This window comes from Periophthalmus magnuspinnatus, chromosome 8, assembly GCF_009829125.3.
Source record: "Periophthalmus magnuspinnatus isolate fPerMag1 chromosome 8, fPerMag1.2.pri, whole genome shotgun sequence".
Classification (NCBI taxonomy): domain Eukaryota; kingdom Metazoa; phylum Chordata; class Actinopteri; order Gobiiformes; family Gobiidae; genus Periophthalmus; species Periophthalmus magnuspinnatus.
In genome coordinates, this window is record NC_047133.1 from 3,067,349 (window position 1) to 3,083,558 (window position 16,210).

The 16,210-nt window shown below is 38.9% G+C and overlaps 1 protein-coding gene across 1 annotated transcript in view; it reads right to left on the bottom strand.

Annotated features, from left to right (window-relative positions):
- prkcbb (protein kinase C, beta b) overlaps positions 1-11,304 on the bottom strand; it is a 121,319-nt gene extending 110,015 nt beyond the window's left edge. The window contains exons 1-2 of the mRNA XM_033971099.2: positions 10,855-11,304; positions 8,528-8,559 (exon numbers count right to left, since the gene is read on the bottom strand). Of these exons, the coding sequence (XP_033826990.1) occupies positions 8,528-8,559; positions 10,855-11,033 (211 nt within the window). The 5' untranslated portion in view covers positions 11,034-11,304. The remainder of the gene's footprint in view (positions 1-8,527; positions 8,560-10,854) is intronic.
- Between the last annotated feature and the right edge of the window lie 4,906 nt (positions 11,305-16,210).

Sequence of the window (16,210 nt, forward strand, 5' to 3'; positions counted from 1 at the left end):
TCCTGATGGTTTGAATTTGCCAAATGAAAGCTCTCACATACAAGTGCGTTCTATTTAGGACTCGTAACAGTGTGGGGGCTTCAATAGCACAGGAACAACTATTTCCGGCTCAATGTATTTCAGCATATAGCCACTTTCCTGATGCATTTTTCCATCTAACCTTTTCTCAGTTTTTTCCGCTTTTGTTATAAAACCAAAAGTGGGAGATGTTTCGTGCAAAGTAATACATTTTTCATCCTGTTTAAAGCTGTGTTCCTTTCAGCTTCTTGTCTCCGTAGACTTGTTATTATTTTGTTGGAATGTTGCACACTTTGGTATAAAACTCGTTGTTACAGGTCAGATCTGTGCGAAGCGAACACTGCTCATAGTAAGAATCCACGCAGTTTGTAGATTGAATATCTCATTTCTTTTACGTAGCTTTGTTTTCCGCATCTGAGGGAATGCAGAGACTAATCGGTGCTAAAATCTGTCTCGAAACTAGATACTGATACTATACATTTGAGCAGGTTTCGATACTAAAAACGTCACACTCACGTCAGCGCAGAAATGAACCTTTTCTGAACAGCTTTAGAATAACCTTGAGCTGTATCAGAACAAGTATAAGACACAGACTAGTATACGCCTGTGGAACGCTATGAACCTGCCTCGACGACTAAAGGACAACACAGATACACTTCACGGCAATATAAAAGAAAGTACTATGATTTAATGTAAAAAATCACATTCTATTGTCTAAAGTTGTATCGTAACAGCGCTAATCTGACGCTAACATTTCAAAAATCATGTGCTTTTTAAGATAATCCTCCAAATAAGTATTGCCCACCTCCATTTCTGACCAACATAATAATCTCCTTTTCACACCCACTCCCGAAAGCCCTCTCCTTCCTGTCCTCCGTCACCTGTCCTTCTCGACTCCCTACACTTGACACCTTTAGCGTACTTCAGTGTCAGCCAGCCCCCGCCAACCCTTCTCTCCACAACGCGCTCTGAATCTGCCAGGAGGACCCTTAACGGCGCCGTACACTCGTTAGCCTTCGCGCGCGCGGCCGGTCACATGCTAGCATCGACGCGCCACGAGCAGCCATTAAGGAAACAGTAGTCAGGCGGTTCATTGGTGGAATAATACGAGCGCTCATAACCGCAGATGTACTGAAAAGTGTCGTATTACATAAAGCTGACTGCTGTTGCCGGGGGAACTAAACATGGTGCACATTTCAATGAGGCAGAGCAATGTTTGTTTACAGTAACAACAAGAGCGTGCAAAAATAAGACCAGGATACAGCAGAATGTGGTATAACAGCAAAGGCATAAAGTTACAAACCATTATTAGATTATCTCCCCAAATTAACTTCTTCAACTCAATCTTAAGAAAACACAACAAATGACCTTTGGCCCTGGAATATTTGACCCTACCATCATTGACAATATCACAATAGACACTGTTGAACATTTCAAATATCTTGGACTCACAATTGATCATAAACTGACTGACCCTGGACATTTCAAAAAGATGCAATCAAAGACTTTCTGTTATCCGTAAGTTAAAAGGACTTCATGTTTCATCACATCTACTGCTTATTCTGTGCACCAGCATCGTCCAACCTGTCCTACTGTACTGTTCACCATGTTTTCTTATCACGTTCACAGTTAAAAACCGTAATTCTTTCACAAAAATAACCCACTTAGCAGCAAAAATCATTGGTCTCCCTCCTCCCGGTCTGTCACAGCTAAACTCTAAAGCCATTACTCGTATATAACACAGGACCACACTCACCCACTGCACCGTTACTTTACTCTACTGCACCGTTACTTTACTCTACTGCACCGTTACTTTACTCTACTGCACCGTTACTTTACTCTACTGCACCGTTACTTTACTCTACTGCACCGTTACTTTACTCTACTGCACCGTTACTTTACTCTACTGCACCGTTACTTTACTCTACTGCCTTTAGGTCGACGATACAGGACTCTCAGACGTAATAAAGCATGTTTCAAAAATAGTTTCATACCCACAGCCGTTATTAACCTGAACAATCTATAGACCACGAAACTCTGATTATTATGATGCACTTTTATTTATTTACTTGCCTTGGGTCTGTCCAGTGTATGTGATGTGTTTGTGTGGTATTGTGTGTAAATGGCATTTTTTCTCTGTGTGAACATGACTGTGAAGACAAAGTTCCCCTCTGGGACAATAAAGTAACTAACTAACTAACTATGACACCTGACAAAACGTGAGGCGCTGACTGATGTGCACATTAAACTCTGGTGTAAAACAATGTAAGAAAAATGTCTGAAGTTGCCTCCTGAGACCTGGAGTCCTCAGAAGTGGACAGCATTTTGGGTCGTCTAGGTCACAATGCAAATTTTTAGAAGTGGAAGAACAGCAACAAGAACAGCAACAATGCAAGATGTTCAGTTTAGAATATTTTTAAGAGTTTAGAATGTTTAGAATTTGTTTTATTGTCTTTTTTTTATGTCTTCCTGCACCTCTTAGCAGCACTTCAAATGAGCCACATTGTTTTAAGAGCCACAATTGTTGTTTTGAGAGCCACAATTGTTGTTTTCTTTTTACTCTCAAGACAAATGTTGCTGTGTTCAGGCACTTAATAGTTTTTGCAAATCATTATTCAAACGTTCTATCAAAATGATTAATGTAGAACAAATGTCGTCCTATGTGGGCATCATTTTTCTCATAATGTAAAAAGATAATTGTTTGTTTTTACACTCCTCAGGTCCAATCAGCCCAAATAACAAAGAGAAATTAATAAAGTTAAAGCAAGAGCTCGAGTCTCAGGAGGTTAAACTTTCTATTTTAAAAACAACTTTAAGAGCTGATTTAAATGAAAAAGTTAATACGATTTTGATTTTGCTCTGACAACTATAATCATGGTCAAATATGTTTTTTTGATTTGTCATTCAATCAGAAAACAGAAAACAGAACGAGCGTCACGTGAGTCTCTGGTTAAATCTGTCCTGGTGTGGGGAAATATGTTTGTAATAAATGATAAAAGTGGCATAGTGATGGTGTAGTGGTTAACACGCTCGCCTCACAACCATAAGGTCCTAGTTCAAGACGAGTAAATGTTATTACTCGTCCCTAAATACAAGTCCTGCTGATCGATTAGTCTAAAAACGGGGAAAACTATTACGTATCTCTATGTATCCGACCCAAATTGCACTCACAAGACTACAACTGCACGCGAGTTCATGCAAAAATAACTATTTAAGCAGAAAAAGTACTGGGAAACAACATTTTTATATAAAGACAGATTAAACTTCCACCAAAAATACCAACAAAAATACCAAATCTAACTCATTCACTTCTCCTTTCTGCTGTTGTACCAAATCCTCATCATCTAAATAAAATGATTATTCAACTACAAGCACAAATTTTGGTTAACTGAGACTCCATGGACCGATTAATCGACTAAACGATCAAAGTCCAAGAGCCGTAAATACAACTGCACGGTTTTAAAGTCCATGAAATTCAACCTGCATCGTATTTTATTTAATTATCTGACAGGTTTGTAGTCACAGTCAATTAGTGCTTAATGTTTTGCCGCCTCAAAGAACAAGTTACTAATCAAACTGACCATTATTTTAAGTGCCATATTAAGATATACAGGTAAATAGCGATACTTGTCACACATAACAGCCATCTGACTCAGCCTCATCCTTCCTGCGAGAGCAGTGGACGGTGACAGACATATTGCAGCGTGGTTTTCTCCTCCTCGCTGTTGGTAATAGTGAATCAAAGCAAACCAGCGCTGAAATGCTCAGTACGGTTGAGTGACAGAGCATAGAGAACACACACTTCTGCTTGGAAACTGGGTGTGACTGCAAACAGATGAGATTTCAGGTAAATGATATAGTCCAAGTTTCAGTGTTTTGATAGTTATTGACAATTTTGGACATTTTATGCACCCTACAGCTCAAAAACACATTTATACGAGTAAGGATAATGTATAACGAGGACAGCAAAGGAGCCAGTGTTGCAAAAGAGGAAAATATTTGTGATTTTATGGCTGATGTATCTTGGCTCGTCACAATAATCACTATATCGATTTATCGTTCACTATATCAAAGCTAAAACTGTATACTTTGGGCTCAAAATGTATTGTGGTGTACAATTTCTTTGTAAAAGTGGGAAGATTTGAGGTGTTTTTGTTGTAATAAGATAAGATTTGAGCTGTAGAGGGTTGAAAAAGTATCTTCTGTGTTTTTATTTGTTAATACTGCCTATTTAAAAATGGTTTACTGGGATTATCTTGCATTATTGTTATCGCATCAGTAGCGTAAAGTAGTTTTAATATTATCATTTATTGTTGTATATCTCTGTAGCAATGTGTTGTGATTTAAAATTTGTTATCGTGACAGGTCTAGATGAAAAAAAAACGAAAAAAAAAACATAATCACATAAGAGTTGAGTTTTATCAGAACTAATGTAAAACCAGATGAGTATAATACACAAATACTCTTACTTTATGTGGAAAATTACAATATTGTCTACAAAAAACAGCTTTTAAAATGATCATCAAACGCCGTATCCAGTGTACAGTCTATTCTTAAGCGTCAAAATCGACGTTTATCGTGACAACACTAGAGGAAAGTGAATGGACACCTGTGTGTGAGAAAGTGTGTGCGACCTTGCCTGCCTCTGTGAACTGCGGTCAATGATACTCTGCACCAGATGGGCAAACAGGTCTAAGAGCACCTCAGGACAAGGACAACAAAACAGCTCAAGACACGCAGGGACCAGGACAAACAACAAGAAGCCTCTGCAAGTCAAACCTTAACAATCTGGACATATTGGACTGTCCTGCACTATGACAGTCGGCTGAATGTCTCCCTACCACACGCTAAATTGCTCCGTTTATGTGTCAAATTAATCTTAAAGAAAACACACTATGCTTTTGTCAGTCTGTGTCATAACGGCTACAGCTGAGTCCTACGTATAAGCTTGATTGCAGGAGAATAAAGATGACTCAAACATGCATCAATCACTATAAATACAACTTCGAGTGGGTATATGAGAAGAGAAAACAATCAGAAAATGGCGAAAAGTCAAAGTCGATTTGCATAATATATGTTTTTAGAGGAAGACCTGTGCTTGAGTCTGGTGTGTAGTTATAATCTATGACACCTGTAGATCATTATGTTGTAATTTGCACGTTTTAAATCGCAATATTTGTCTAAAAAATGTCCGCTAACGTCTGCTGCTGACATTGCCGTAAATGTAATCACAGCAAAAGAGCCGTGTATCTATCGGTGCCTCCAGATCACGCCAGCGAGAAGTGGATTTTTCTCAATTTGTACCAAAATTACTGTGAGACGCTGCTGAATCCTCCGCATATCGATTAAGAAAATAAAACTGAAGAACGAAGTAAGTGCAGAGCGGTGGGTGTATGCCGGTGGCGGTGAAAACAGAGATGGATTGGCAATATGGCGCTTTGAAAACATGAAGAGTCACTCCGAATACAACTTTGAGATGGTAAATGAGAAGAGGAACAATTACAGCGCGGATAAAAGCTCTGAAAAGTCGATTTTGCAGGAAAGCTTTAAAAAAAAAAAACACATACAAAGCCAAGCACTACTACCTCTTTGGCCCTACCATCAGCTGATCAAAGTACAAGCCTCTTATCTTGGTAAATCTACACCAGCTTCACCGCAACAGCAGAACCATCAGCCACCTCAGCCACCTCAGCCACAACAATAACAAACGTGAGGATGGCGCTCAATTCCTGTGCACGTAGACTAATGTGTGCCAACTTAATGGTTAGAGTTATAAGAAAAAAGGTTTGAATGACTGAATTTTATTTTTAAATTAAATAAAGAAGTCATCATCATAAATTAAGAGGTTTGAATATGATAAAATACAAACTAATGTGAGGCAAAGATGTGTCTGTTTGAGGAATAAGACTTTGGAATGAGCTCACTGATGAATTTAAGTTAATTAAAACTGTCAAAAACAAAAAAAACAACTTTAAAACATGACTTCATTCATACATAAACATCGCAGTAGGTTTATATGAGCCAAGACATCTGTGTTTAAGATACTGATTTAAGTAAATAAATGCTGTTATGTGTTGGTGCACGTGGCTTCAGCCCAATCCTTTTTGGGTTGTAATTAATGTAGAAAATTCATTCATCCATCCAAAAAAAAGATTTAATTTATTACTTTTTCACAAACAGAATGACCATTTGTATCAACTAAAGCCACATTAAAGCCAACAGATGCCTTAACCTCACTAGATTTCATTAATTACAGGCAGTTTGTTCAAAAATAACTTGAAAAACATGCATCCCATCAGTGCCCACTACTAGACACAGAGTTACGAATGAGATCTATGCAGAGGCAAGCCCACACCAGTAATGAAATAAATACATTTTTGGCTGAAATTCTACACAGTGGTGCTTTAAACTAGTATACATGTGTTTATTTAACTATTATAAATTCCGTTTGTGCTTTTGTATATCGTATTTAAGCCAAATAAATCAAGTCAAACCATAAATTTGCATCTTGTCCCCACCCTCTGTGAGATGGACGCTTGTTCCCTGCACCACTGGGCTAATTACAGCTAAACCAGCGCTGGCCTGAACACTTCCCTCCAGCAGCTTATACATGGCTCCGGCCGAATGCTCAATGTTTCACTGTTGCTAGGAGACAAAAATCCTTGGACGCACTCAGCTGGCTGTTAATACAAGTACAAAAAAAAATACAGTCCTTTTTTTGAAAATTGATTTAAAAAAAGAATCAACTCAAAGGACGTGAACTCTTTTATAAGGCTATTTTTTTATCAGCAACTGCCGAGCAATAACTGTCCAGATAATAAAAGATGATAAGGCAGGTGTAAAAGGAGGTTTTATAGTCGGTAAATATGACGTTTGCTTTTGAAAGAATCGAGTCATAAGTTAAACAAACCACTAACATGTTTATGAAAGGAATTAATTTGAACCAAGAGAACATTTAGGTGTAAAACTGAACTGATAATGGATTTTATGAAGAAATACAGCACATGTACATGAATTAGTGCAATACAACAACAAATACTGGCCCGTGTGTGTACTTTTAATTATTTTTCATGGTAACATCCTGACTAAAGGTTTTGACTTTGAGCAAACTAAAATAAATACACACAATTCACAAGAAAAATTAAGAAATGTGTTTGTATTGCTACTGAAAATATCCATTAAGATCAATAATTTAAAAATCTGTGTGAAGTACTTTTACTTTTTACGCTATAAGTACATTTTAAGTGGGTCTTTCAATACTTTAACTGCCAACGCTGCTTAAAACATCAGCGTTTGTAATCAGCAGCACTTAGTAAAATATTTTATTTCAAAGATTCATTTTACCATCAGGACGGCGGCAGAATGTGTAAACAGCAGCATCAATATTGACTTTGTAAACTATGCCAGCTACTCAAACAAATGCATTTTTCCATCTAAAATTAATCATATTTTTTCATTTTATTCTGCTGGTAAAATGAATTTGAAAAGTTTGTTCACTTTTCATCCAACTGCAGCTCCTTCGATTACAGTATTAACAAAAGCAGCTGTGGCGGCTCATGTTTGGCCCTCGGGACATGCAGCGATATCGTGTGGGTGGAAGTCAATACGTAGTAAATACATTTCATTATTCCTTTGTTACATGTAATGCTACGAAATCAGACGCTTTTGTCATTGTAATAAGTCAACAGTGCATCAAAACAAAGCTATTTTGAACTGACTGGAAGATTGTGCAAGTAAAATTCATGGATTCAGAATATTTCGTGAAAACTATTTAAATTTCGGTGTAAATTGTTGTGCGTTTTAGTCAAATCGACAACTGTTTTATGTTTAGTTTCATTCATTCAAACATCCGGGTTTCCTCCTGGTTTGGCCCTGATTCAGTCCTGATTAGTCTGTCAAAAGTATTCAAAATCAAATACTAATCAGTACTATAACTAGTATCACAACTAGATCCTCATTTAAACAAGTATCGATACTAAAAAACAAACTAATCTTTCCTGAATATCTTTAGAATGATCTTGAGCTGCATCAGAGCAAGTATAAGAGTGTATAGAGTGTGTTTTTATTTCATTGTGGTATCAGAATCGGTATTGAGTATCGCGTCTATTCCTTAGTATCAAAATGGCGTATTGCAGCAACACTAGTCCTGATGGAGACTTGATTTAGTCCCAGTTTAATCTTATTTATGAGTAATAAAGTAACAGTAAGTAAACAGTAAACGTACTCAGAGTTGTGCTTTTGTGAAATTTTTGACACGTTTAACAATTTTTGACTGAAAGCGTCAATCAAACTCCTGCTAGATATAAGCCTGCGTGCCTTTAACCATCAACAATGTGTGGATAAACAATTGCTAATTTATAATGTGGGAACAGGATAATGGGACAAAGAGATTGGTTGCGTAATCCTTGGACGTGAGCCACTAAAATAAAGCTGAAAGACAGTGTGCGCTGGTGATCTGAGGAACATTACATACTGTACCGATGTAAATGAGTGCCTTTTATCCGCCTACCTTGACACTGGAATCCCTGTTTGCCGAAACCCCTGCAGAGAAAGCATATAGAAAACAGGTTAAACACTGCACAGGTGAGGACATGTGTTCTACCGCCACAAAAATGCATAGGATTCCTAAGAAAAAGAAAATAGTCCCTCTTTGCCTCGGGGGGATTAGCATAAAAGTCGAATGTCAAACGCGGCGTGACACTAGAGTCCCGCCGTGCCGAGGTTTTCTGTCTAAAAAGAACACATTAAAAATCACACGGAGTCTAGCGCACCTGCTGAGGAGAGTGGGTAGGGTTGGATTTGGATCGGAACAATAGACTTAGGTCAATAAATGGTCCGTAAAAGTGCGGGATTATGATGTGAACAGTGCCTCGCTCACTTGTACCTATGGAGTAATGTGTATAATGAGCAGAGGCAAACGCAGCATTGATTTGCATGTTGATTTGACAATAAATTTCTTTGACATGAGCATCCCGATGTCCTCTTTTAAAGGCGTCCAACCATGAACCGCCAGATTATCAGGTCAATTTCGGAGCACGGAGACTGGATGAGGTGACACGCGCACTCAAAAGATTATTAGTTAGTGAAAAGATTATTAAAATTACAATCATCATCTGTTTTCTTTCTGATCATGGTCTCAACGGATATAAAAAGGTCAACGGACAATATTAAAAGTCCAGAAATCAGATAATAATCAGATTTTTGTGCATGTAACCACAGCCACTACTGATATTTAATCTTTTTTTTTTAAATTACAAGTCAGTCGCTAAACTTTCTGGGGTTTAAAAGATGAACAATTGTAACTTTTCTAGTGTGGGGTGGTATGACCTCAGCTGCTTTTATTCCATTAAAATGCATTGACACTCTGAGCGGGTTCTTTGCGCAGATCTGACCTGTAACTCGTCACTGTGGGGTTAGCTCCTTGTTTCCATGGTGATAGATAAGTTTAATGCCATACTGTGGACATTCTGAGTAAAGTAGAACAGCATCTCCATGGAAAAAAAGCAGTGTCCTTCTCCAGAAAAGTTGCATAGTGCACTTTTAAAACAATATACATCCGTTTTACATTAACGTGGCAGGTTATAGAAGCAGGGTCTCTAGGATAAACTCTGCTGACTGGTTCTCTGTGACAAAAAAACTCTAAATTTGTGGATAAATTCTCATTACAAAACACTGGTAACTAAAAATAGCAATTCCTTTGAGTACTAAATATGCCCATTGACCGTCTAAACAGGTCAGGCTATTACATAGAGTGCACATTATTCATTATTTGGGCTCATTTATAGTATAGCCCATTAGGATTAGATGATGTTATACACATGCACGCAGACCTCACTCTCAGGTCAAACCGTTTAGCAATTCACAAATTAAAAAGCCTGATGCAGGACTTAAATAAGACCATTTTGGGAATAGAGCAAGCCAGATAATAATAAAAGGATCAAATTAGGCCAACGGAGGCGCCGGAAACTCATTTAATAAAACCAGCAAGACAGGCTGTTTGAGTATGGAGAGAGCTCAGCAGGTGGAGCTGGAAGCAGAGGGAGGAAAGGCCATAAATGTCACACGTGTCACAAATGTCAGTGCAGTTACAGTTAACAACAGGGACTCATGTACTTTCTAAATGTGTTGGCCATTATTTAGCCCTCATTCCTGATCACAAAACTTCAACAGGTGCACGGCGTGGACGATCAGGGCTTTCTGCTCACTGAGAGTTGAGCTTTTCTGCGGTTTCAAGCTGCGTTAGAGCCATGTTGAAATGTAAGATAAAAAACATTTGGATTCATGTTCTGGCGTTTTAAGACAACCCCATAAAGACACATTTTGCATTTTTACCACCTGCTGCTTTCCATGTAGATGTTACTGCTTTGCCTGGAATGCTCCACAGTACAGCACTGAACTTATCTAGCCCCATGGCAACAAGCCGCCAAGTTACAGGTCTGAACTGTGGAAAGGCGACTCCGCTCACAGTAAAAATTGTTTGTTCAGGGCATTTCTTAGCAATAAAAACACCTGCAATTGAATAAATGGGCAAAACATGGAACATTTCAATCAAAGCAAAAACATCTTCAAACAGATAAACAGATGGCTGACCCTTCACCAGAAAAGTTACATACAGCACCTTTAAGTTCGACTAAATCATTCTGCAGAGAACCAAAATGGCACAATTGCGTAAAACTATGTAAAAAGCAAATAAATCTATCGTTTCCCCAGAGAGCTGCCTGCCTCTAGTTTATTTTCTGAACCTGCACATCCATTTTTTTTTTCTGAACTGTGAAAAGAAGAACTAAAAGGCCACACACTAGTTGCCACATCGCCCTGAATCTGCCCCTCGCTCACCAGATGAAGTCCGTGCAGTGGCTGCAGAACGTGGGCTGCTTGAAGAACCGCGCGATGAACTTGTGGTCCTTCACCTCGTGCACGTTCTTCTGACGCAGGGCTCCTTGGCGCGCGAAGCCTCTCATTGGCTGCTGCGGGCCGTCCTCACCGTCGCTGTTGGCCGCCGCGGAGTCTGCCATGATCGGAGCGGGACAGGGGACAACTACCTGTGCGGAGAGGACACTCGTGCAGCGGAACTTTACGCGCGCTCTGCTCTCTCTCTCTGTGTGTGTGTGTGTGTGTGTGTCCGCTGTCCGCGCGTGGGTCCCGGGGAGGCGCAGAGGTGCAGCAGGTGTGCGCTCAAAGTGTGCGCAGTTTGGGGAGAGTTTTGGGGCTGGTTCTCTGGCTCACTGGTCCTGTCAAACCGCTGCGTTCACCGCGCTTCCTCCTTCTCCTGTGCGCTCTGAGCTCAGGCTGACAACAGAGAGAAGACAGAGAAGAGAGAGAAGCGAGAGAGGGAGAGGAGGAGGGGAGGAGGGAGGGGTCAAACCGCTGCTCATCTCTGCTTCTGAAAAAAAAAAAAAGAAAGATCTAAATATCTATGAGAGCAAACTGAATCAAAATGCATCCCGAATTAACAAAAACAATCCTCACCTTGCGTAAAACTGATGCTTTTTTATCTTTTACCTTCCATTTATCATTTTTACAACCTATTTCTTGACATTTTCCCACAGCCAATCTTTAGTCCAACCTTCTTCTTCTTAGCTCTTTTTGTACTTAAAGGTGCATTGTGTAACTTTTCTGGTGGAGCTCCCTCACCTGCTGTAAAAAAAAAAAAAAAAAAAAAAAAACAATGTCGATCAGTTTAATACCATTTTGTGGAACATTACAGACAAAAACACTAACATCTCCATGGAGACAAGCTGACAGACGACCCTCCATGAGACTGATCTATTCATTTATTCATTCATTTGTTATTTATTCCTCCCTCCATCCATCCATTTGTGTGTAGACTAAAATGTTACAGTGAAAAAAATCATTTCCATTTCCATCAGCCACTTCCCCAGTAACCATTTACCATAATAACAAATGAAGGCGTTTTTAATCAGGGAAGGTCTAAACCGTAATCTGCACATCGATTCGTACCTGTTTTAAGGTCACGATGGATCAGGGCGACACATTGACGGACGTGGATGTACAGCAGACACACACACACACACACACACACACACACACACACACAGGTTGACATGGATGCACAGCAGACGCACAAACGCACACACAGATACAGGTTGGGTTTCTCTGTTTTTTGGGACATTTTCTGCAGACAAATCCCAACTTTAACCAAACTATTTTGCCCTGACCTTCAAATTCACATGACGGGTTTTCATGTTTTTCGAATTATGATGTGGTTTGGGGAGATAGTAAATATTTATCATAGTTTTACATCAGGACAGAGGCAGTTTGTCTAGAAAAGAAAGTCAAAATACAGGAAGTAGCAGCGAGCTGTGAAAAGAAATACCTCTACAGATGTCATCAACAACAGTTTAACCTGGTTTCAATATGAATTTAACAGAATAAAGGTGTTTGTAATTTATTTGCATGGTCTAATCAGAATTATTGAACAATTTACACAAGTGTTGACCCTTATTAATATCATGGTTTCTAGATATCAGTTATGGAATTACCTTTATGTATGTTAAAACTAGCAAAAAACAAAGCAAGATTTACTGCAAACGCTGAGTCAAATGAGTAGTCTAACCTGTCATATGCACGTTAATCTAAATAAATGCACGTCTGAGCTTTGAATCACGGTGTTGCTCCAATAACAAAGGGCTTACATCATCATGAGGGACCTGATTTTTGTCCCCATAAGTGAGGCAGGTCCCCATGATGTGAGTGTGTTTACAGGCTGCTCCCGCGATGTGAGAAATACCCGCTCATGCGTTCACAATGTGTCAGTATGCTGCAGTAAATGACCTAGATCAGACTGATTTATTTGGCTGCGAGACATGCACATAACAGTAGTGCAACGGCGGAGTACTGATCACCATAACAGGTTTAATATAGACTGAGGAGGCTGCTAATAACTTATATCTGGAGGCAACTTTTGGGTTTAGCAGAGTAAAAGTGAAACATCCTGCCCTACAGACTTTTTACACTTTATTTATAGCCTAATGTTTAATTTGATCATAAATATCATATGGGAATCTTATCCTTGCCATTTCATTTGGGTGTTAATTTGCAAAAAAAAAAAAAAAAGTAAAAGAGCATACGCCATGAGAGGCAAACGTTTTTGTTTGTTTTCTTTTTTTATGAGGATTGAGGAACACATCATGCAAAATGTACCTTTTTTTTTTTTGAGTGTTTCAGCCATGTTATAACATTTTTCCTCTCGTCAAAAACAAACCAGGAGTTGTATTTTGCTTCATTAATCTCGTGTACAGGGTTGTCCACTATGAATGTCAGAAATCACTCCCCAATTTTCCCCGGTGCAAGTCCATAATAAAATACCAGATCAAAAGCATGTTTAAAAGATAATTAAAGCCACAATAATGCATGACATGTCCACGTAAACATCAATTGCAACCAGAAAGAGCTCCTCTGTGTTTTTAAAATCCAGCCGTTCAGAGCTAAACTGCTTTCAATATAACTGCTAAATCTCTGTCTGGTCTTTTCTCTTTTTCCACCTTGGTTCACTTCCATTGTTGTGTAGGTTAAGAGAAGTTTGTAGATAAAATAATTCAAAGTGTTTACAGAATAAGAAAAACATTCAAATCACACAAATCAAATCATATAATTAACATTAAAAGAGAAAAGCACAGATAAACAGAACCGTTTTGAGCCTGGATTTAAACATTGTCAAAGTCGAGGTCTGTCTCACATCTTCAGGAAGAATGTTCAAGTTTTTAGTTGCAGAAAACTCAAACACTGATTCCCCATGTTTAGTCCTGACTCTGGGAGGCCGGTCCCTGAAGTCCTCAGAGTGTAGATGGTTCATGTGGCTGGTCCATAGAGAGACTTGTTCACACTGAGCTGCTTTAAAGTCTCTGAGCCACAGGAGCCACAGACCTAAGCCACAGGACACATGTGTGAAGTACTTCCTGGTTCTAGTCCTGACCCGAGCAGCAGTGTTCTGGATGTTCTGGATGTTCTGGATGTTCTGGATGTTCTGGATGTTCTGTTCTGTCTTAAGGCTCGTTTGGAGAGTCCAGTGAGCAGGACGTTACAGTCGTCTAAACTACTGGACACAAATGCAGGATAAGTCTCTGTGAGTCTGGTTTTGACAGTTTACCTTTGATTTTTCACATGTTTTTAGATATTTTACTGACGCTTCCTATGCACACTTTTGCAGCCAATCACACACATACGTTCCATTATAAAACGTGAAAGACCCAAATGTCCAAAAGTCTGTAAAAAGACATCAGAACCCTCCTTTAATCTTAGACGGTCATATTAAATTTTACATGAGACCCGGCGTCTGGAGCCCTCATGACGTCAGTTAACCATGTCAAAACCTGAATAGAAACACTTAGATTTCATGTTTTTGCGTAATCAATACACAGAGTCTGACGTAACTATTCCCACAGGTTTACCAAATATAGGGCAAGTGAAGATGTCCGAAAAACGGGGTCAAGACAAAGTCAGCTTTAATTTTGAGTTTATACACAGACATTAAACATAATTATAAACTAAAAAAGGTTATAGGATGAGAATATTCATCTCGTCTTCTTAGTAACAACAAAAACTTTAACTCATTATGTAACAGAATCGTTTTTCATGGCATCATAACACTCTCAGATTCCTGTACTTTAAAATAGAGGTGGAAGTCTCGTTAAAAATGCTGTTTAGCTTTTAGGGTCAAAATGAGACTGCTGTGTGCTGTTTGTACCTTTATTGTGTGAGAACCAGGGCGCTGTTAGCATGCTATTTGTTGTTAGCTTTAGCCCGATGACATATCTCTGCTCTGACCTCTGAAAGTTGAGAAAAGCGCAGTCACCTGTGCACAAGAAACAGAAACGGACACAGATTTCAAAGTGTTTTACAATAGTTTGAAAACACTATGGCATTATTTAACAACAAAGGTGTGAGTATTCAAAAGAAAAACCAGACAGTAAGTTTGCGTATGTGAATTTTGTGGATGCTAACAAATATTAAGCTTCAAAATTAAAAGATTTTCGGTTGGTTTATTTCTTTCAAACACGGTGAACTTCCCATAGAGCTGCATAGACCCATACGTGCACAGTCAAACGATAGAACAATGAATTTGTTATGGAAAACATCAGGCTGGTGGTGCAGACGAGAAGAGAAGAAGATGGACAGGTTGAGATGACTGATGATTCTGCTGCTGTGATAGAAATAAGATGGTTGCAACACATATACAGCAAGGAAAGAGAGAACGACCGCGGTTTATATGAGTTTCTTTAGCTTGAACTTTTAATTCTGTGCTTGGCCTCTGGTGCTGCTTTTCTTCACTTCCACAGACAGATTGCAAGTTTCAACACCATGTTATGCAACCACTTCTTATGCCATCTTTTACTATTTGTATCAATGATATGGTATCCAAATAATACAAAATGTGGGGATCCTTAAGCATGTACAAAATTCAGCAGTGCGAACTGTTTTTCTCCCCCAGCGGCTACATACATATTTAAAGAGCATATATTCTGTATTTTTCAACTTGGCATTACATAAAAATCAGGACGAATACTTCCATTTCTAGTGTTCCATGTCAAAGAAATGCCAAATCAAGTTGAATTGTTTGGTAATACAATAGAATAATTAAATCTATGTTTTAGTTCATGAGACGCTCACATCAAGCCACAAATTACACAAAATGAATGAACTTTCCTGAACTTCTCTTTAGGTCACTATAGGTTAGCTAAACAATTACAGTACAGAAAAATCAATGTCATATTTGAAGTATTATCAATATAGTTTTCGAAAATCATCTCTTGAAAACAAACCACTAGATTTCTCAACGCTGTCAGTCAATAATCCATTTGCTGCAGGGGCGACTCATAAGTGATCTATGGAGCGTGGTCATGAGGGTCTCCTGGATGACACCAGACTGATATGTGTCACACTCTCAAAAGTATCTGGAACGGCTCTCACTGAAGGCAGGAAAAGGTGGAACCTACGGAAGTGTATTTAAATTTGATTGGTCGAGCGTCACAACCGCAGAACAAGCAGAGAAATCAAACTTTTGTTACATCCAACTGTGAGAAAAATCACATCCACAAATCCACAAAGTGCTTACCTTCCGCATGCTTTTCAGAGAGAAAATAACCAGTGTTTTGTTAAAATAGGCTCCGCTGGCATCAGATAATTTGCTCACAGAGTAAACCACAGTGCTGCTCTGTGATTGGTCCAGCCT